The sequence below is a fragment of the Fomitopsis serialis genome, assembly GCF_022376445.1.
Source record: "Fomitopsis serialis strain Sig1Antser10 chromosome Unknown B0H18scaffold_101, whole genome shotgun sequence".
NCBI lineage: Eukaryota > Fungi > Basidiomycota > Agaricomycetes > Polyporales > Fomitopsidaceae > Fomitopsis > Fomitopsis serialis.
The window spans coordinates 24,333-43,327 of record NW_025955061.1 but is presented as its reverse complement, the minus strand read 5'-3'; the positions used below and the strand labels follow the sequence as shown (position 1 = coordinate 43,327).

Sequence of the window (18,995 nt, the reverse complement as noted above, 5' to 3'; positions counted from 1 at the left end):
AACAGCCGGGCACGAAAATACCCACCGTAGTGGTGCGTCGAGCTCTCTCTTAACGCGAGGTCACTTGTGCTTATTGGATTTGCAGTACTAGTTACAAGTGTATGATCCCACAGAGCAATGTATATTGCAAAGACATATCCCTCAAGTTGATGAAACGTGCCGCAACACAATTACAGATATCCGTGCTTTGGCTTCGCTCGCCAGCGAGCCTTGCCTGTGGGCGCTTGAACCTCGTCGCTAACCCCGCCTGCCTGCGCTGCGTTGCGTAGGCCCGTAAGTCCCCGTCCTCCTCCCAATTTTTGACCTAAATATATCTTGATAGAGCGGCTGATACCCCAGGAATTGTATCGTGCGCGACTTATATGACGTGTCTCTGCGCAAATTGCTTCATGGGAATTGCTCTCGCCATCTGCGCATGTCTGTGCAGATGGCTAATTTTCTATGTGCATGTCCGTTTCGGTGCGTCGTCTAGATACAAGGGCATCTCCGTGAGCTATTTACATCGACAATCTCACTTTTACAGTCTTCCGATTCTCTTCGGTTATCTTTAGAGAAAATATCAAATCTTACAGAGGTGAGTAATGCAACTGACTGCTTGTGAGAGATGTATCCTGCACTTTGCTGATCTGCGGCATATGTGAAGCCAGCATTCGTTGGTGCTCGCTTTGGTGAAGCCTTCGAGGACAAGATCGCGGTCTTCCGATGAATCCGTGCCGCCGGGTCTAGATTCGATCGGATACAGGGGTTTATCTAAGCGACGGCTTATCCAAAGACGGCTCACTTATCGCCACAAGCGTATGGTCAGAACCAGGCTCTACACTTCTTCTCGACAAGGAGCATGACCTCCGGAGCTATATAGAGACACCCTCGCAGGATCGCGCGCCAGAGCGATCCTGAGACCCACCCGCATCGCACCTCCCGCCGCTCTTGCAAGCAGAATTATCATGTCCTTCGAGAATAGAGCCCCTGCCACCGCGACCTCCGTCCAGGAGACCACCCACGCGAAGATCCCTCCCTTCAAGCACCCTCTGGACCCCCTGACTCCCGATGAGGTGCAGTAGACGCGCCTGCTGCGTACTGCACTAACTCAACGATCGCGCAGATCGTCCAAGTCGGGCTGGCCGTGCGTCGGTATACAGCTGCGAAGACGGACATCAAAGCGATCAGGTTCATCACCAGCTACCTGCTGCCGCCGCCCAAGAAGGCCGTCCTCGCATTCCTGGGCATACCGCTCAATCCCGGAGAGAAGGCGGAGCCAGCGCCCCAGATCGTGCGCAAAGCAGAGGCTGATGTACGTGCAACGCACTCGCTTCGTAGTTTGTGGCTGACGATCGGCGATCAGTTCTGTGATGTAGTCACTGGGTGCGCAGATCCCTTCAGCCAACCACAGATCCTCGGGACGCTCACACTCTCACAGCGCCTCGTACAACACCATCCTCTCGCTGAAGGACGGACAATGGGAAGTCAACACGGTTGAGAAGCTCCCAGAGGGCGTGCAGCCGCAGATCACAGTGGAAGAGCTGCTCCTCTGTGAGAAGATCATCCGCGAGGACAAGAAGGTCCAGAAGCTAGCCGCCGACGTTGGTGAGTGTATCAGCTCGCTGGTTCATCGACACGATTAGTGACACCGAGCCAGGCATAACCCCGAGCAGCTCCACGCCGACGGCTGGGCGATCGGGTACGACGACCGCTTCCCGAAGAAGGCGCGCATCCAGCAGGCCCTGCTGTTCGCTCGCTTCTCCCAGCATGACAACCTCTACGCACACCCAATGGTCAGTGCTCGGCATATTGTGCCTCGTCAACCAATACTGAACCCCTCCAACAGGACTTCATCCCCGTCGTCGACTCCCTCGCCCAGAAAGTCATCCACATCGACTTCCCTCCCCGGTACCTCCCCCAGGCCTCCCCCACCTCCTCGCTCTACAAGGATTACGGCGTGGACAGCGCGTTATCCGCGTCTTCCACCGCGGCGCCCCCGCTCGACGTGGACGAGCTCGAAGCCGCACAGCGCGCGCGGATCCCGCCCCCGCGCGAGGCATGGGACTTCCTGCCCGACCTCATGGCGCAGAAGCCGGGCGAGACCTTCAAGGTGCGAGACGACCTCAAGCCGCTGCACGTCGTCCAGCCGGAGGGCGTCAGCTTCACGGTGGACGGGCATGTGCTCGCGTGGCAGAAGTGGAAGATGCACATCGGTGTGTGGCGTGCGTGCGCTGGTACCCGTTAGCTGAGCAGTTTGTGCAGCGTTCCATCACCGCGAGGGCATCGCGATTTCGACGATCACGTATGACGACGACGGCGAGGTGCGCCCGATCTTTTACAGGCTGTCGCTTGCGGAGATGGTCGTGCCGTACGGCGCGCCGGAGCACCCGCACCCGCGGAAACACGCCTTCGATGCGTAGGTGTCGTGAACTGTGCTCGTAGCGCTCGTATGGCTGACTATATCACACAGCGGCGAGTACGGTATGGGGACGATGGCGAACGAGTTATCACTGGGCTGTGATTGCCTCGGACAGATCCACTATCTGGTACGCTCTGAACGTACGTATGTTTGTAGGGCCTGACGGAACCTTGTACTTACAGCCTGGTGCCTACACGCACACGATGGTAGCGCCGTCGTGATCAAGAACGTCATCTGCATCCACGAAGAGGACGCAGGGCTGCTCTGGAAACACACCGACTTCCGTGTAGGCGGCCGTGCCCACGCCGTGCGGAGCCGCCGACTCGTCGTCAGCATGATCTGCACGCTGGCGAACTACGGTATGCAGCCTTCTCGTCTGCGCCCGATATTGGGCTCACCGACGTCCCCCAGAATACATCTGGAACTGGTTCTTCTACCAGGACGGCAACATCGAGATGGAGGTGCGCCTCACCGGCATCCTCCAGGTGTACGTCAAGGCGGACGACGAGCCGACGCCCTTCGGCACGACGCTCGCGCCGGGCATCAACGCGCACTACCACCAACACATCTTCTCCGTGCGCGTCGACCCGATGGTCGACGGCCTGCAGAACAGTGTCGTCGAGACGGACGTCGTCTCCCTCCCGCCCGACGCGCGCTCCAACCACGCGGGCAACGCGTTCCTCACGCAGAGCACGACGATCGCGCGCGCGCGCGACGGCGGGCGCGACATCAACTACGAGGGCGACCGCCGCTGGGCGATCGTCAACCCGAAGCGGCGCCACCCGTACTCGGGCAAGCTCGCGGGGTACACGATCGCGGGCATGCGCGGCGCGAGCGTCCCGCTGAAGACGCGCGAGGGGGGCATCGTCGCGACGCGCGCGCCGTTCGCGACGAAGCCGCTCTGGGTCGTGCGCGACGTCGAGACGGAGAGGGGCGGGCGGATGTGGCCGAGCGGGAAGTACATGCCGCAGACGCGCGAGACGCCGGCGGATTCGGTCGCGGGGTGGGTGCAGGGAGATGATAGCCTCGAGGAGGAGGATATCTTGCTGTTCCTTACCACAGGTGCGCTCTCTTTCTCTCGAGGCGTGGTGTGCGGACGGCGTTGATCTGTTCGTGGCGTAGGTATCACGCACATTCCGAGGCCCGAAGACTGGCCGGTCATGCCTGCCGAGCACGTCCGGGTCGTCTTCAGGCCCACCAACTTCTTCAAGTCTAACCCCAGCATGGACGTCCCTGGCGCGAACGATTCCCGCAGCGTTGCGGCGTTCTCGCAGGACGGCGGTGCGTGCTGTGCCCACTGAGCGGCGTAGTGCCGCATGAACGCAAATGTATACACCAATGAACACCACCGCCTTGCGCTGTACTTGTACAAACATAGCCCGACCGCTCAACAGTTAAAATGTTGTATTCTGGACCACCCATGAATCCTATTGGGAACATTGTTGCATTCAGCGTTTGACACTGATGCGAAGTAGAGGGGCGATCTCTTTTTTTTTTTTTTTTTTTTTTTTTTTTTTTGGAGGGCCAAAAAGGTCCTAGGCAGTTGACAATCGGTCAGCCCCTAAGACCCAGCCAGCTTAGGTTCGACACAAGCCCCTCACGTGTGAGGGGCTTGACGCAAAGTCCGGGGTCTTGTAGGGTTCTGGGGGGTGGCGCGGCATAACAATCTTTTCTTATCTCCATACAAAATTCGTTAGATAGCATTGTTATCACGATTAGATCGTACTGTTATTGCCGGCTTACAGGACTGTAACGGAGCGATGTACGGCGAGCAATCTCGAGCAATAGCATTCGAATTTGACCCACTACGACCGTCCACCTCGATCATGATTCCATTCTCGCCTGCTGGGACTCCTCTCAGCTTGCTAACCGACACCCCGCGTCGGCGGAAGACACCGCGCGTTGCCACCCCCTCAGCAAGTCGTAGTCCAGGCATAAGGCCTGAACCTATACAAGCCCCTCCGAACGACGTCGTCCAGCAATCTCCGAGTCGCCTGCCCACTCCTACCCGTCCGCCGCCGCCGCCGCCTCGCTGGCCTCGTCTTAATGCATGGATACCTGATGACGAATGGATATTAGCTACAAAACACGTCTTCGGGTACGGACCTATGGACTGGCAGCTCGGTGCAGCCACGAAGATCCTTGAGACCAATGACTCTATGATCATCGCGGGCACAGGGGCGGGCAAGTCACTCGTATTCGCGCTGCTTGCAATTGCAGCTGAGTTGACGAAATCCGATGGACTCGTCCTTGTTGTATGCCCACTTAAAGCCCTGCAGTTAGATCAGGTACGTACACACAGTCCGATTGTTTTGTACTTACCTTACACTTGCACTGCCAGGTTCGCCGCTTGAACGCGGCGGGACAAACCTCGGGCGCCAGCGAGGCGCCTCTCGTCGTGGGTGAAAAGGCGAACCCGATGCCAAATGGCATCCGGTCGATCGCTATCAACGAGGATAACAATGAGCCTTCCGTCTTTCGCGAGCTGGACAACGGACGCACACGCCTCTGCTACGCCTCGCCAGAATGTCTCCTGCATCATAACCAGTTCAAACAACTGTTTCGCAAGGAGTCCTTCCGACGGCGCATCCTTGCGATTATTGTTGACGAAGCCCATGTCATCTACACATGGTCGAAGAACTTCCGAGTCGACTATGGGGAGCTCAGACAGCTCCGTGTTATCACGGGGATGGACATACCATGGGCACTCTTCTCGGCAACGTTCCCTACGGAAATCTTCAACTTTTGTGGGAGATCGCTGCACATGGGCACGACACGGCCGTTTTGGGGTATCGACCTCGGTGCCGACCGTCCTTCGATCGCGCAGTGGGTGCGTCGCATGGAATACCCTATCAATAGCTTTGCCGATCTCTTCGCATTCATCCCGGAGAGCCCACTCACCGCATCCGATCTCCCAAAATCCATCTTCTATTTTTCGACACGGCGGCAAGCGCGACGGGCTTGTCGAGTGCTGCGTAACCTACTACCACGGCCCTACGCAAGTGCCTTCGGATCTTCACGTCGGTATTGTCCGAAGAGTACAAGACGACCGTGTTGAAGTGGTTTCGCGAGGGCACAGTTCGCTGGCTTCTGTGCACCGATGCTGCAGGGATGGGATGTGACATACCAGACGTCATTTGGGTCATCATCTACGGTGTTGAGGACCTTCCTTCGGCGTTTCAGAAGGGCGGGCGTGCAGTACGTCAAGCCGGTCTCTTCGGGACAATGGTATGGCTGGTACAAGGCTGGGCATTCAACCCCAGCCCTGCAAAGAGGTAGTCGTAGCACCAGCAGGTGCAGGTCGGAAGGTTGAGCCGCCACGCGTGCAAAAGTCGTCGCGCGATCCAGGCAGCGAGAAACGAGCGAAGTTGGACCCGGCGACACGAGAGTACATCAACAGGACGCAGTCTGATCGGTGCATGCGAGAGTTTGCCACACAGTACCTGCGTCCAGAACCAGCCTTCAAGACGTTCTCTGGCTATGAAAGCGAGGGTCAAGAAACAGAGGAGAGCGGCCTGAGATCAAGATACACGTGGGAGAAGAAGACACGCAATGAACAGCCTCGACCTGGCGCCTGCTGTAGTGCGCGATGCTGCAGACTCGACGACAATGTGCCCATTGGCGTATTGACGGATGCTGAGCGTGCTCGTATCCTGGCAATGAGTGACTCTCTTCGTCGTCCAGCCACTAGCGAAGTTCACTCTGGTGCTCCCGATTCTGCCACTCCCGCATCACCGACGCGTCGTTGCCCACAAGCCGAGCGAGACAAGCTTCGAGACATACTGGTTGCATGGCGCGACCGGCGTTGGGCCGCCATCCGTGACAATAATCCCTTCTTGTCGCCTGACTGGGTCATGGATGACCTTGATATCAGTACTCTTGTCTCGAAGGCCCATATCATCCTGGGCGCCGCCCGTACAGTCGACTCGCTCTTGATCGACAACCTCATTACCTGGATGACAGACGAAGACACCATGACGTCGCTGCTCGCAGTCATTCGCGAGTTCTGCGTCGCTTTCGAAGTGCGGCATGGTGCTCAGGAGAACAAAAGGCCGAAGCAGCAGATAGGTCCCGAACCTGATTCACCGACGAGGAGTGGACCGTCACAGGGGGCTTCTGCGCATGCATCAGCTTATGCTGATATGATGCTAACGTGAGTAGTAAGTTATCCTGTTTCATGGACATGTCCTCATTCATCGACTGTAGCTTCCGCCTTGAGGGGTCGTCTCAGCCACAGCATGAGGGATCCAGCACGAAAGACAAACCTCCAGTTCACCGCCCATCGCTACACGATGAGACCCTGTCGCAGATGTCGTACGAGAACAGCAAGAACCCTATATTCGATATCTTCTCGCCAATCCCAAGTCACGTCCGCCCACCAACGTGAAATCGCAGTGCGTGTAGCATGATTATTTGGCACTCAATTATTCATGCTCATCCTCGTCTCCATAGTCTTCTGTAATCCCATCAAACTCTTCATCCAACTCGACATCGACCTCCATGTGACCGTCGGGGTCATCAAAAGCGGTCCCTGTCTCCACCGCGTCATCCAGATCGCCTCCGGCATCTTCGCCACGCGTGTCGTCGTCCGTCGCACGGTTTAACCACTGTTCAAAGAGGCCGCCTCGTGTAAGAGCTTGTCGTCCTTCAGTTAGGACATCGCGTACGCCCGTTGTGCGCTTGGGCTTGCGCGTGCGATTTGATGTACCACGAGATCGTGTAGGAGGTGGTGGGATGCGTCTGTCTGCCTTGAATGTATGTACACTTTGCTCCTTGAGGTCGAGACAGAGAGCTTCGATGTCGCCCTCAATGCTCACTTCACTGTGTGATCGGTGAAAGTCGTTGACACCAAAGTACGTTGCAACGTCATGTGCGAGACTACGAAGCACCTCAACACATGCGGATGACTTGTTCTGTATGTCGTCCATCGAGGCGTTGCTTCCCGTTGCTGCAAACATATTCTACCATGTGTTAGCCTGAGTCATATGCTTCGAGTGGTCAATCAAACATACCTTCAGAAATCCGTTGTTGTGTTCTAAGTACAGATCTGTTGGGATAGATCGCCCTTTCTTTCCCCACCGATTGACGAGCCATGTATGCTCGATAACCTCACAGAGCATAGGAGGGAATACATGGGTAAATTGTGCCTTCATCTCGAGGATCTCGTTCCCATAGTTGTGACAACCCGCCCCGCGCATCATGAACACCCAGAAATCATGTACAAGCCACATACGACCCACATCCGCATCCTGTATGGCCTCCGAAAATTCTCGGAAGAGCAGGGCATCACGGATGAACAGGATTGAATGTGCAAGTACCTCGTCACCTGTGAGCAGTGCTGTATGTGCAGCCCTCGTCGATGCATAGTCCGCCACGATCTTGTTGACTACAGCATTGAAATCTTCCCATTTTGGCTTCCAGCTCTTGAGCTTCTGATGGTTATCATAGCCAAGTGATGTGCTAGTGAAAGTACAGTGTCAGTACATTCAATTTTAGTGAACGAAAGCCACAAGCTGAGCTCGCTGGCCATCGAAGATCATACCGGGTACAGTCCAAGATCCGTGCAATCAGGGAATGATACACAAGTTCCTTCGCCTTGTTGTACTCAGGTTTCTTCGGGTCGAGTTTGGATCGCTTCAGTAGCATCCGGTGATGTTCGAGCGAGCTGGGATTGTTGTCGCCTGGGAACCCGAGGTGTGTACGGAACAGCATGTACATCGCATTCAATTGGAAATGAAAAGGCATTGCTACCTCCTGGACCCAATCCATCCGTGCGAACGCCGTAAATTCCTCGGCCACTTCATCCTTCATAAGGCGTAAGTTGCGGATGGTCAACCAGTCGCCAACGAGTAGCCGTAGCTCCGACACTACAACCTCTTCGACCAGGCCGAGCACCTGGGTGAAGAGCTTCACAACGACTTTGATAGTTCCTGCCACCGAGGCTTCTTCTTGCGCGAGTGCTGGAAGAGGATAGAATTCTGTTTTCTCGTGCGAGAGAACCCGGATCTGTGGCTTCGATTCCTTGACCCGCTTCCATAGCTTCCGACTCCGTCGACCTCCCGTCTTGAGACCCGGTGCATGTTGCAACAGGATAACACGCACATGGTGGCGGAAGGCGTCCGTGAGCTGGGCTTGCTTTTCCGGAGTGAGCGCAAGATCGCGCAGTGTGAATAGCGAACGCTTTCCTGAGTTCTTGTTCCGCTCGGCGATCGACAGCGCAGTGGCATAGCTAGCCCTGGTAAACTTCGCTGGCAGCGAAAAGACTGCTGATGTTGTGGCATTCAACTGTGTTGTAGTGCTGTCAAGCCGCTGCGAAGCCTTCCGGAGAGTGAAGTTGATGTTGTCGTAGACCAATGCCCATAACCGAACCATTGTTCGTATGAACTGATTCGCATGCTCTTTCGAACTGTCTGACAGAGCCACGAGACACCGCTGGACTGTGCTAATTTTACTTAACATCCATAGATTCTGACGGCCATTTGAAAAGCTGTACATACTCGTAACTGACAGATAGGCCCATATGATTGAAGGTATTGATGACCCGGCGCCCCGCTCCCGTGCTCGACAAGAAGATGCCAATGACCACTTGAAATAGATTTGTTGCGCGGTTGCGAGCAAATAGAAGCATGCTGATGATGATGACAATCACCTATGAATGACACAATAAGAATCGTCGCATTTCTGACGTGCAGTATAACACGAGACGAACCGGGGGAATTTTCGAGTCTTTATCTCTCTTCTCCTTCTTCTTCTTTCGCTCGTAATCATTTGTCGCAGTGAGGACTGTCATGAGCAACAACCACATGCATGGCAACATGGCCTGATACATCGCGGCGAGTTTTGATAGTGCGAAGTCCGTCGAGAGGTATGCCGTGTCAACCTTCGTCGAGGCGAGCTTGAGTTTATGGTCATGACAAGCCTTTGTCGATTCCTTGACGAGAATGTCAGCGGCTTTATGTGTAATCATCAGCTCGAGCTGATGCTTCGTCTCTCCGTGCGCCGACTCCAACCACGAGTCAAGGATCTGCGCGGGGGCAAAGCGTTTGCCATCCGTGTAAGCGATGTTGCGTCGGGCTTGTTGGGCGATGTCGGGATCATTGCTGTTGTAGTACGCAAGCAGAAAGTCGTTGACAGAGGTCCAACGTTGTTCTTTGATGGTTTCGAGGACAGTCTTGATTTTTTCGACCCTGCGAAGCTGGGACATGATGACTTTCGTGTGTGCGATGTTCCGCGGCACTGTATAGATCAATGCAATAGAGCCAACAGTTATCTCGATTACAACTTGTGTTATCGTGCTTTGTTATCAAGATAAGTAAAAATTGTATTGCCCCGCCACCCCCCAGAACCCTACAAGACCCCGGACTTTGCGACAAGACCCTCCACACTAGCGCCGTGTGGAGGGTCTTGGTATGAGACTACCAGCCAGCTAGCGGAATGACCCGCCGGCGCAACCAGGGATAAAATGCATTTACGCACGGCTTGGTGAGCCAGTGTGGGACTCAGGACCCAGGACCAGCGTTATTAACTATGGTCGGGTCAATACCCACTAAAACCCATCGGACCGAGGTCCAGTCGTCAGGGAGCGCCTGAACGTCCCAAACGAGTTGGTGCCATGTGTCGAGGACTATTTGGCGCTTTAGCGCCAGCCTGCCAAAACGCGAGTGTGTGCTCTCGATATCGAGCCTCAAGCGTCTGTTTGTGGATAGGTACCACCGTCCTGCGACGCTGCGCTCGTCGTGTTGCCATGCTGCCTCGTCTTCATGTCGTATGACTCTTTCGCATCGCATGCACCATATAAGGTAGGCGGCCTCAGTCAGAAGTATGCGCCAGAGTCTCACCGCGTTGTCTCTAGGGGGCTTACCGTTCGTTCGCGCCGGTGTAGCCTGGCCAGCGGCGAGGATCGACGGCCACGACGGCATGGACCAGGCTCTACCCGTTCGGGTCCAGGCCCTTTCAACATAGCCCCATATCAGCCACCGTTCTAGCGCGGCGCATTCCGTCAAGATATGGGCCATTGACTCGGTCACACCGCAGAGCCTGCATTTCGCCCTTTCTTCGTAGCCGGGTATGTTCTTCCAGTAGGATCCGATACGATATGCGCCATGTATGCTTTTCCAGAGAAAATCCGTTATTACACGGCGAATATCGGCATGGCGGATTTCGCTCCATATCTCTCCGTCTTGTACAGGGCCTTTCCTGGGTGCCAGGCAGGCACGTATTTCCGAGAGGTGCTTGTTCGTGGTGCGCCTCTCAGTCGCGGTGGCAGATGCCCGTATGCCGCGGTATGCTAGGGCTTGTGTCAGTGTGGACATCTTCGCCCCGGACAGGTCGAAGGATTTTGTTACCCGGGGCGGGACATGCTGGGGTGGACTTTGGACATATGATGCTACAGCGTGGTCTCGTGCTGCAAGCATGGTGTCCTTTTCGCCTCCACTTCGGGGTGTTCGGAAAGTGGTGATGGCACATCGTTGTCTGAGTTGGTTTACCAGGGCCCTTGTGTACGTCGCCCCATCTACTTCTATCCACCCTCGGTCCTCCCAGAGTGGGAGCTTTTGTGTCATGCCTTCCGCCAGTTGGGCTGATGATGACACTATGTGTAAGGGCGCGTCCCATGGTGCGTCGAGGACCGCTTTCAGGGCTGCTAGTGTCTCGCCTTGTGGGTGGTTCGCAGCCGGTGTCGTGTCCTCTGGCATGACTTGTACGCTCTCCTCGGGAGCTGCAGGGTAGAAGACGTAGCCTGATTGTTGGTGCGGAACAAAGTTCCCGTCGGGCCAGTGCCCTTGTTTGAGGTAACCAAGGATGTAGACTGTTGTCGCTTCATCCTCTACGATGCGTCCTTGTCTGCGTCTGATCGCGGGGGGCTGGTCGTGAACCATCGGGTCCACGAAAGCACGAAAGGCTTCGTCCAGGGGGCCCCTACAGGTCAGGGACGGGTCGAAGGTGACTTCCTCGCTGTCTTCGAGTGCCTGACCGTTTTTATCCTTTCGCCTCCTCGTCAGGGAGAGGCCATCTGTCGGCGAGCGCTGTACTGGGTCCCATTTGGGGCGTATTTGCTTCAATACTTCATGTGCTGCTCTGCAGCATCTCAGGGGGTTCTTGCAGCCTGCCAGTTTATCCTCGGTACATGGGGTGCAGCCACATGTATCCGGGGTGTGGTCATTTTGGGTCTCGCGGAGCTGCATAAAGCACGCTCTCCCGGTGATCATGATTAGATCGTGTACTTGTGTGGCGTGGTGCACTCGCCGGAGGCAGTCACTTCGCGGCGTGTTGTTCAGTGTTCGCAGGCGTTTCGTGGCGCCCAGATGGTACCACATAGGGAGCATTTCTTTCGTTCGTCTATCCAGCTTTATCGCTGCAAAGCTAACATTGTGCTTCTTTGCCACTAGGAGCATCCGTTGTGCGTAAGGTGGGAGAGGGGATCGGCTGTGTGTTGCGGGGCTCCAGCTTTGGAGGAAGGTATTGATTTGGGCTTCTGGCCTAATCGCGCTGGCGTCCCTCGTTGCACACTTGCTGATCAGAACGTCCATCGCGAAAGCCCATGTCGGCCTTGCATCGGAGAGCGTTAGATACCGTTTTACCCAAACCAATTCAATGGCTTCATTACGGCTTCTAATGTCTAGGAGTCCCAGTCCTCCTTGCTTTACAGGACGATAGAGCGTGTCGAGTGCTACAGGCGGGGTCCTCGTGTTCCCCCATATGAAAGACCGGATCATTGAGGTGAGTCTCTTTTCTATCTCCTTCGGCATGCCTTGGACCGCCGATAGGTACTGGGTTATCCCTCCAGGGCCCATCTGAACAATGTGCCTTTTCCCTTGTAGGGACGGGTTACACTTCCCCCACCGGTCCAGGAAGGCCTCAACCTTCTGCATGGCGGGGGTCCAAACGGCAACATGGTCAACTTTATTCCCTATCCATGCTCCTAAGATGCGTATGGCTTCGCCATCTCTTGCGATGTGTACGGTTTCCGGGATACGTTCCTCTGGTTGTAGGGGATTGATGATACGATCCGTGACTAGGCGGCGGCGGTACTCTTCAGTTCCGATCGGGATCACTTCGGTTTTCCCTCCGTTGAAACGGGCACGCGAGGCATTGCACCATTTGTCGAGGATCACCCATAGGTCGGACCAGGTGTCCTGTGCCGACAAGAACACAGATGTGTCGTCTGCGAACAGAGATGTTAAGACCCTTGTCGCGGCGCCGGGGATTTGAAAACCGCGGAGTGTAGAGGCGCGGAGGGCGCACGCAAGGGGTTCAATTGCGAGGTCAAAGAGCAGGCATGACAGTGGGTCTCCCTGTCTCACACCTCGTATTACTATGAAGGGTGTGCTGCTCTCTCCGTTCAGTATTACTATCGTTGAGGCATGTTTATATAGCTCTTGGACCCGTCGTATGAAACGGGTGGGAAAGCCGAGGTGGGCTAGGACCTCCCATAGGTAATCGTGCGTGATCTTGTCATATGCCTTTTCCTGATCAAGTGCTATAATTACACCATCTTCCTCGACCGCCTCTGCGTAATCCACCATTACCCTACATAACTGGGTTTGGTCGGTGATGTGTCGTCCGGGCACGAAGCCTGCCTGATCTGGGTGGATGACTGTGGTGGCGACTTCTCCAAGCCTGGTCGCGAGTATCTTGGTGTATAGTTTATAGTCCGAGTTGAGCAAGGTGATTGGTCTATAATTTGCGATGTCACGTTTATCCTTCTTCTTATAGAGGGGGCACATCCACCCGTCGGCAAAGCCGGAGGTGGGACATATTCCGTATCTTTCTACGTCTTCGTAGACGAGGTGGAGCATGCTTATGCAATCAAATTCGTGCGTGCAGTCCTTTGTCGGGTTCGACCATCTTTCATTCAGTTTCGTCCACAGCTCGTATGGGAGACCGTCCAGGCCCGCTGCTTTTCCGTGACCGGCCTTTTTGAGGGCATCCACGATTTCGTCGCGGCTCACCCCTTCTTCTAGGCCTCGTAGCAGGTCCTCCGGTATTTTGACTTTTACTGGTTGCAGCGAGTCCGCTATGACTGCCCGTCGTGTGTGCCTGTCTTGGCCATCATCTATTCCGTCCATTTGCAGTGATTCATGGTAGTCCCTAGCCAGTTCCGCCATCTTGTTTGATCGGGTCTCGTACTGCGGAGGGGAGGAGCCTGGCTTTCGGAGTGCGTATATCACGTCTCTCGGTTTCTTCTCTTTGTTTATCGTTGACCAATATTTGCTTAGTTTCTCCTTGTTGAGTGCATAGCATACTGTGGTGGCCGTCCGGGTGGAGCCATGCCGTTTATGTTCCAGCTCCCGGAGTCGGTCTTGCATAATTCCCACCTCAGTTTGGTACTCCACGTCTTCGCCGAGCTGGGGGTGAGACATTGTCCTTTTGATCTCTTCTCGTAACTTACGGATCACCGCGTCTAGTTTCGGGACTTTTGCGCGCAGTCGATTTCTCGTCATTGTCTGGACGTCCTTCTTGAAGTCACGGAAGATTGTCTGTGGGTTGTAGGTGTCTGTACGGGTATCGCTTTTTATGCAGGTTTGAGCCTTTTCCCATGCGGTTTCGCCCGCTTCCACAATCTCGTTGATGAGCGTGTTGTCAGCGAGCGCCTGGATGGGGAATGACCATCTCCCGTGTCCGATATATGGGGCCTGGGCATTGCTGAGTTGAGCGCCAACCAAACGGTGGTCTGTGGGTACGGTGGTGTTCTCTATTGACCAGCTGTGTGCTTGTTGCAGCACATCGTTTGTGACATATATTCTATCCAGTCTTGAGCGCGATAGGCTGCCTCGCTGAGGGAAGGAGAAGTCTTTCGTCGTGGGCTCGGTCGCTCTCCATCCGTCGATGACTTTCGCTTTCCGTATAAGGCTCTGTAGGGCTTCTACCGCCGCGGGGGCGTCCGTTCTGGAGGGCAGCCGGTCTATCGGTTCTTCTACCACATTGAAGTCACCTAGTATCGCATCCAGGGTGGGTATCTCCGCCGTTCCCAGCTTTGTTTCCAGTTTGCCCCAGAAGGCAGCGTTGTCTCTCATGTTATTGGGGGCATATACATTGAGTATATTTATGTATTTCTCCGCGTGCCAATGCAGTCGTAGCATGGCGGCGCGGCCTGGAATGACGTCTATTATTTGGGCTTCATTTGTGTCTACTATTTCTCGGTTGAGCACAAAGGCGACTCCTCGTGCGTTTGCCTCTGCTGCGGCCGGGTGTATTATTTTTATTCTACGTCCATATAGCCTATGTATTTGGCTTACGGTTTCCTCGTCCAGGTGTGATTCCTGCAGCGCAAGAATTCCGATTTTCCGTTCACGCAGAACTTGATTAACCGTGTTCCATTTATTGTTTCCATTCTCAGCTGCGAAGGAGCCTCGGCCGCTTATATTCAGAGTGCATAGGTGGAGAGATGCTTTCGTTCGTCTGCCGTTTGGGCGGGCGATCCTGGGTGCAGGTGCGTTCATTTCACTCATGTTTGCGGTCTCTCTTAAGTTCAGTCTGGGTGCCTGGCCGCAATCAGGGGCGCCAGGAGGCCCCTGAGCGGTCACCCTGCCTCCGTGTTCCCTCGTCGAGTCATTGGAGATGTCGTGGACAGGGGGCGCGCCGTCGCCTCTTCGTCGAGGGAGAGGTGTTCCGTGTGCCAAAGATACGTCCGTGGGGTTATGTATGATGATGTTTGTAGCCGTTGCTGCACGCACACCCTGCTACAACGATCCACAGGGGGCGAAGCCCACTCCTGGGGCTTTCAGGGGACATGCGCGCACACTCATGCGAGTGCGGTTGCTTAAGCCTCTCGGCTGGGCAAGTCTAGGAGTGCCCATGCTATAGGTGGGAAGGGGATGGTCAGCGGACAAGTCCTGCGGCTTTCCTGTCCCGCGCGCGGTCAGTATATGTGGGCTCGCGTGGTGTCTCATCCGCCGGGATTAGTTGGTGCAGTTAATCGCAAAGGAGGGCGCATATTCGGAGTCAAACGCAGGTGGTGTTATTCGTGCGTAGTAGTCGTGAGGGTACATGCATATCAAGAAGTAGGGGTCATCGGCCAACGTCAAATCGCGTGACTACGTAGCGGGCAGGGGAATCTCGAGATATAGCGTAGTGGATTACATGCCGCGCGCGCCGCCGCGACCTCTGCCACCTCGCCCATGTCCGTGCCCGCGTCCGCCCCCGCCTCTGCCTCGTCCGCCTCTTCCGCCGCCTCGCGGGCCGCCTCGCTGGGCTTGTGCGGCTCCGTTTGCCTGGGCTTGAACGTTCGCAAGGGTGTTCATCTGACGGCGGATGCTTTCAGAGTTGGGCGTCGGGCCATGCCATCCCTGGACTGCCGGCATCGGGCAGAGTCCGGTAGGGTGCGCTACAGAGTGGCAGATGAGGCAGCGAAAGTGGTCCATCCACCATGTAGGGTGGCCAGTCAGGGGCGTGCCGAGGCGTTGTAAGCTGAGCAGCGTACGGAAACCGCTCCACTCGACCGGGTTCGCCGTAGGAGACTCACAGTATAGGAGTACGAGCGGGGTGAGGACTCCTCCTTGCGTGCGATAGTCGAGGATAGTTACGCGGATAGAGTCGAGCAGGGCGCGGAAGGCAACGGCGACCGTGACATGGCGCCATCTTCCTCCGGCTTCGATATCCGTCCGTATAATTCCTTGGATATCTCGTGCGAGGTCCGGTCGGCTCAGAGCATTCGCGATCGCGCCAGCGATGCCGGCGGGCGTCGTGGCGCCGAAACACTCGGGGTCGCTCCAGGTGCCCGCGAGGTTGGGCGGGCCGAATTGGAGGGGAGTGAAGTACAGGGATATAGCAGTCGTAGAGAGCACGCGGTCAGTGATCATGGCGTCACGTTGCTCGATGGTGATGTTCTGTACTAGGTAGTAATATGGACCTGAGTTTTCGAGCACGTCCGGGTGTATCGGCGTGGAAGGTGTGATCTCTGCCTCAAGTACTCCGTAGCGGATACGTAGGGCGTCGCGCATATCGAGGATACGCTGCCATCTACCTGGGTCGCCCGGGGATGATCCGAAAGCAAAGACGACCAAGGTAGGGCGTTCGCTCGCGCTGACGACCCATGCGTTGATCTGGTCCAGGCCCATACCGTCGACGATATGGTAGAACGAATCACCTTCGACTAGGGTCCAGCCGCCTGGGGGCGCTGGAGTCGCGCCATGCGCTGCAGGTGGCGCTCCTGGTTGCATCAGCGGGGCTACTGGTGCAATGGGGACGTTCAGAGGCGCGGGTCCTTGCTGGTGGTGAACGTAGTCGTGGTGCGTTGGTCCGTGCGCCGGAGCTGCGACAGGAGGTAGAGGGGGAGGGACCTGGGCGTTTGTCGTAGTGTGGGTTCGGTAGCTGGGGTTGGCGTTCGCGTTGACATCCGAGTTGCGCAGGTGCTGGCTCGTGGGGGGCGGTTGTCATCGCCATCGTCGTGCATGTTGATATCTCCGTCCTCTTGGCTCGCAGGTGTACGCGGCGGGGCCGGGATGGGGAAGGCGAAGCCGCCTGTAGCAGGGAGAGGGCGCCGTATGGCAGTGACAGGGTTATTGGGATGTTCGTTGTGCGAGAGGCGCTGCGACGGAGAGCGATGGTATCCGGACGGGCCCGGAGACGGAGCGTTCGGTCCGTGACGAGTCTGGCCCGCTATGTAGGGGACTCGGGGGACCAAAGTGGGGGACGCGATCCGAGAGGCGGTTGCACGGGGAGGATGCGATGTGCGATCGCTGAACGGCACATGGGGGGGTTCATAGCGGGGGGGGTGCGGCGTTGATCGCGTATCGGTGCAATCCCCGTACAGCTGCGGCGTGGCAGGCGCGCTGTAGGTGACTTTCGTACAATGTTAGGGCGCGACATGTAAGCGGGTCTCACGTGGGTGCTTTACCTTGCTCGCCTCTCGTAGCAGGGTGTTGGTACGGCTCCCCATAGGCTTCCCGGTGAGAGTTCGATGGCCCGGCCTCCGTGTTCTCGCCCGCCGGGCTCCAGAAGACGTCCCGTTGTATCGAGGCGTTGGCCCACCTCGGGGCCTTCGGATCGACCCACTGCGCGTCCTTGGTCATGAACGGCGGAGGAAAATGTTCGTCTGTCAGGAGACGAGGGTCAATGCCGAACCTGGCGTAGGCCTCGCTAGTCGTGGGCTCACGTTCCGGGTCAGGCTCCAGATACATGTCAAAATCGAGCGAGGCTGTCTGCGCGAACGATGCGCCGGGTGAGTCCTGGACTCTCGCGGGTGGGGACGGGGCACGTTCGGAGAGGTTGTCGTTTGTGACACGACGACGTTTCCGAGATTCGCTGACGTGCCTTTGGTATTCATCCGTCTCCCAGGCTGGGATCCTAGCCACACCAGGTGGGTGGCCGCTGCCGATGGGGATCATGGGCTTCTCGCGGGCCTTGCCTTTGTTGACCTTTTTCTTCCTCTTCCTATCCTGCACCGGTGGTTCGCCTGGAGCATCTGGCGTTTCGGCAAGGGCTGGCTGCGGGTCGATCAGCTCCTGAGGAGGATGAGCCGGTGCTGTCGCTGCCTGGGCGGTGGGCTCGACAGGTTGGGCTGTCAATGGGACGTCGTCGGTGGGGGTTGGCTGCAGAGAGGCCGCCGACGTAGTGGGCTCGGTTACCGTGGGGCCTAGGACTGGGCCGCGGACAACCATGGCCGCGTAGGCTGGTTATAGTGTCGGTTAGTTGTGGTAAGAGTCGACGGCGTATCGCGCTTACACGGGCTGCCCGGGCGTCCTGGGCGGGAGCCATTTTCCCCCCAGGGGTTGGGGGTGACGCCAGCTACGTTAACCTGATTCGTCCTAGGCGATGAGGGCGGCGAGGGCGGCGTGCTTCGCTGGGGAGCCGGTGCGGCAGACGCCTCGGGCGAGCGCCTGCCTTGGTTCGAGGTTCGAGTTTTGGGGGCCATAGGTACTGGTGGGCCGTACACGTCGTGAGCGATGAGCAGAGGTTGTGTAAAGCAGAAGTAGCAGTGAGCCGAGTGGTGGGGGGCTTGTAGTGAATTAGGCCAGGCTTTATGGCACGGTGATCTGGAGGGATGGCTCGTTGTTACGAAAATCAGTGATTGGTGGGTCGCTCAGCGCGATTCGCAAACGTACAGGTGGTATGTCCGTTTCCAAAAGGAGGGCGTTTCAAGCCTTCTCCTGTTTGCGTTTGCGAGGGATCTCCTCGCTCGTCGGCATCTATGGCGTTGTCGGGTTCGCATCGCTCCGGCGCTCTGTTGATTTCTCCTTTTTGTGTCTGTACTTGGATTTCGGTTCATTGGGATCATTTCTGGTGCCCCGGTGGTCGAGTGGTTTCGGATTAGGTGCAACAACTGGTTGGGATGAGAGGGTGCACTGGCGTGGGCAGGAAGTGATGCCGAGCGCCCGTCTCGGGATCGTTGTAGTTGTGTACGCATGTGTCCTGCCGGTCAGAGTTGTGGCGTGCGACCCGGGCAGTGATTGGTTGCGTTCTCTGGCCTGTCAGTCTTATTTCTAGATAGTGTTTTAGCCTGCATCATATCGTGTTCTGGTGGGACAGTCCGGGTCCGGTGCGTGCATATCTCCGACGGTTCTGTCACGTCCTCGGTAGGAGGAGTTCCTATGTACATTTATGGACGTATCAGGTCTCGCTCTCTTCTCAGCTCGTTCATCACCTGCCACTGCGATCT

General features: G+C 56.5%; 8 protein-coding genes across 8 annotated transcripts; 3 read left to right on the top strand and 5 right to left on the bottom strand.

The window, feature by feature from the left end:
• The first annotated feature begins 738 nt into the window (after window positions 1-738).
• On the top strand, window positions 739-3,886 carry B0H18DRAFT_1034318 (peroxisomal copper amine oxidase). The gene is made up of 11 exons (XM_048030232.1): window positions 739-1,052; window positions 1,103-1,291; window positions 1,343-1,362; window positions 1,418-1,584; window positions 1,633-1,772; window positions 1,826-2,192; window positions 2,242-2,395; window positions 2,450-2,538; window positions 2,581-2,757; window positions 2,810-3,460; window positions 3,521-3,886. Exons 1-11 carry the CDS (start codon window positions 945-947, stop codon window positions 3,697-3,699), a joined length of 2,241 nt encoding a protein of 746 aa, XP_047888341.1. The 5' UTR covers window positions 739-944; the 3' UTR covers window positions 3,700-3,886.
• Window positions 3,887-4,224: 338 nt separating this feature from the next.
• On the top strand, window positions 4,225-4,752 carry B0H18DRAFT_883764 (uncharacterized protein; the record flags this gene model as incomplete). The annotated part of the gene is made up of 1 exon (XM_048040994.1): window positions 4,225-4,752. One exon carries the CDS (start codon window positions 4,225-4,227, stop codon window positions 4,750-4,752), a length of 528 nt encoding a protein of 175 aa, XP_047888340.1.
• Window positions 4,753-4,955: 203 nt separating this feature from the next.
• B0H18DRAFT_853741 (uncharacterized protein) lies at window positions 4,956-5,264 on the top strand (the record flags this gene model as incomplete). Its single annotated transcript, XM_048039628.1, has 1 exon — window positions 4,956-5,264. A coding segment is annotated over one exon (309 nt), but the record flags the coding sequence as incomplete, so codon positions are not given.
• Window positions 5,265-7,359: 2,095 nt separating this feature from the next.
• On the bottom strand, window positions 7,360-9,041 carry B0H18DRAFT_883755 (uncharacterized protein; the record flags this gene model as incomplete). The annotated part of the gene is made up of 3 exons (XM_048040993.1): window positions 7,360-7,784; window positions 7,948-8,840; window positions 8,896-9,041. Coding segments are annotated over 3 exons (1,464 nt in total), but the record flags the coding sequence as incomplete, so codon positions are not given.
• Window positions 9,042-9,897: 856 nt separating this feature from the next.
• Window positions 9,898-11,091, bottom strand: B0H18DRAFT_883793 (uncharacterized protein; the record flags this gene model as incomplete). The annotated part of the gene is made up of 1 exon (XM_048041000.1): window positions 9,898-11,091. The coding sequence occupies one exon, from the start codon at window positions 11,089-11,091 to the stop codon at window positions 9,898-9,900; it is 1,194 nt and encodes a 397-aa protein (XP_047888337.1).
• A 108-nt stretch (window positions 11,092-11,199) lies between these two features.
• B0H18DRAFT_883771 (uncharacterized protein) lies at window positions 11,200-12,111 on the bottom strand (the record flags this gene model as incomplete). Its single annotated transcript, XM_048040996.1, has 1 exon — window positions 11,200-12,111. A coding segment is annotated over one exon (912 nt), but the record flags the coding sequence as incomplete, so codon positions are not given.
• A 3,186-nt stretch (window positions 12,112-15,297) lies between these two features.
• B0H18DRAFT_1123563 (uncharacterized protein) lies at window positions 15,298-16,557 on the bottom strand (the record flags this gene model as incomplete). The annotated part of the gene is made up of 3 exons (XM_048034706.1): window positions 15,298-15,432; window positions 15,501-15,609; window positions 15,764-16,557. The coding sequence occupies 3 exons, from the start codon at window positions 16,555-16,557 to the stop codon at window positions 15,298-15,300; spliced, it is 1,038 nt and encodes a 345-aa protein (XP_047888335.1).
• A 29-nt stretch (window positions 16,558-16,586) lies between these two features.
• B0H18DRAFT_1123562 (uncharacterized protein) lies at window positions 16,587-18,251 on the bottom strand (the record flags this gene model as incomplete). The annotated part of the gene is made up of 3 exons (XM_048034705.1): window positions 16,587-17,179; window positions 17,235-18,008; window positions 18,062-18,251. 3 exons carry the CDS (start codon window positions 18,249-18,251, stop codon window positions 16,587-16,589), a joined length of 1,557 nt encoding a protein of 518 aa, XP_047888334.1.
• Between the last annotated feature and the right edge of the window lie 744 nt (window positions 18,252-18,995).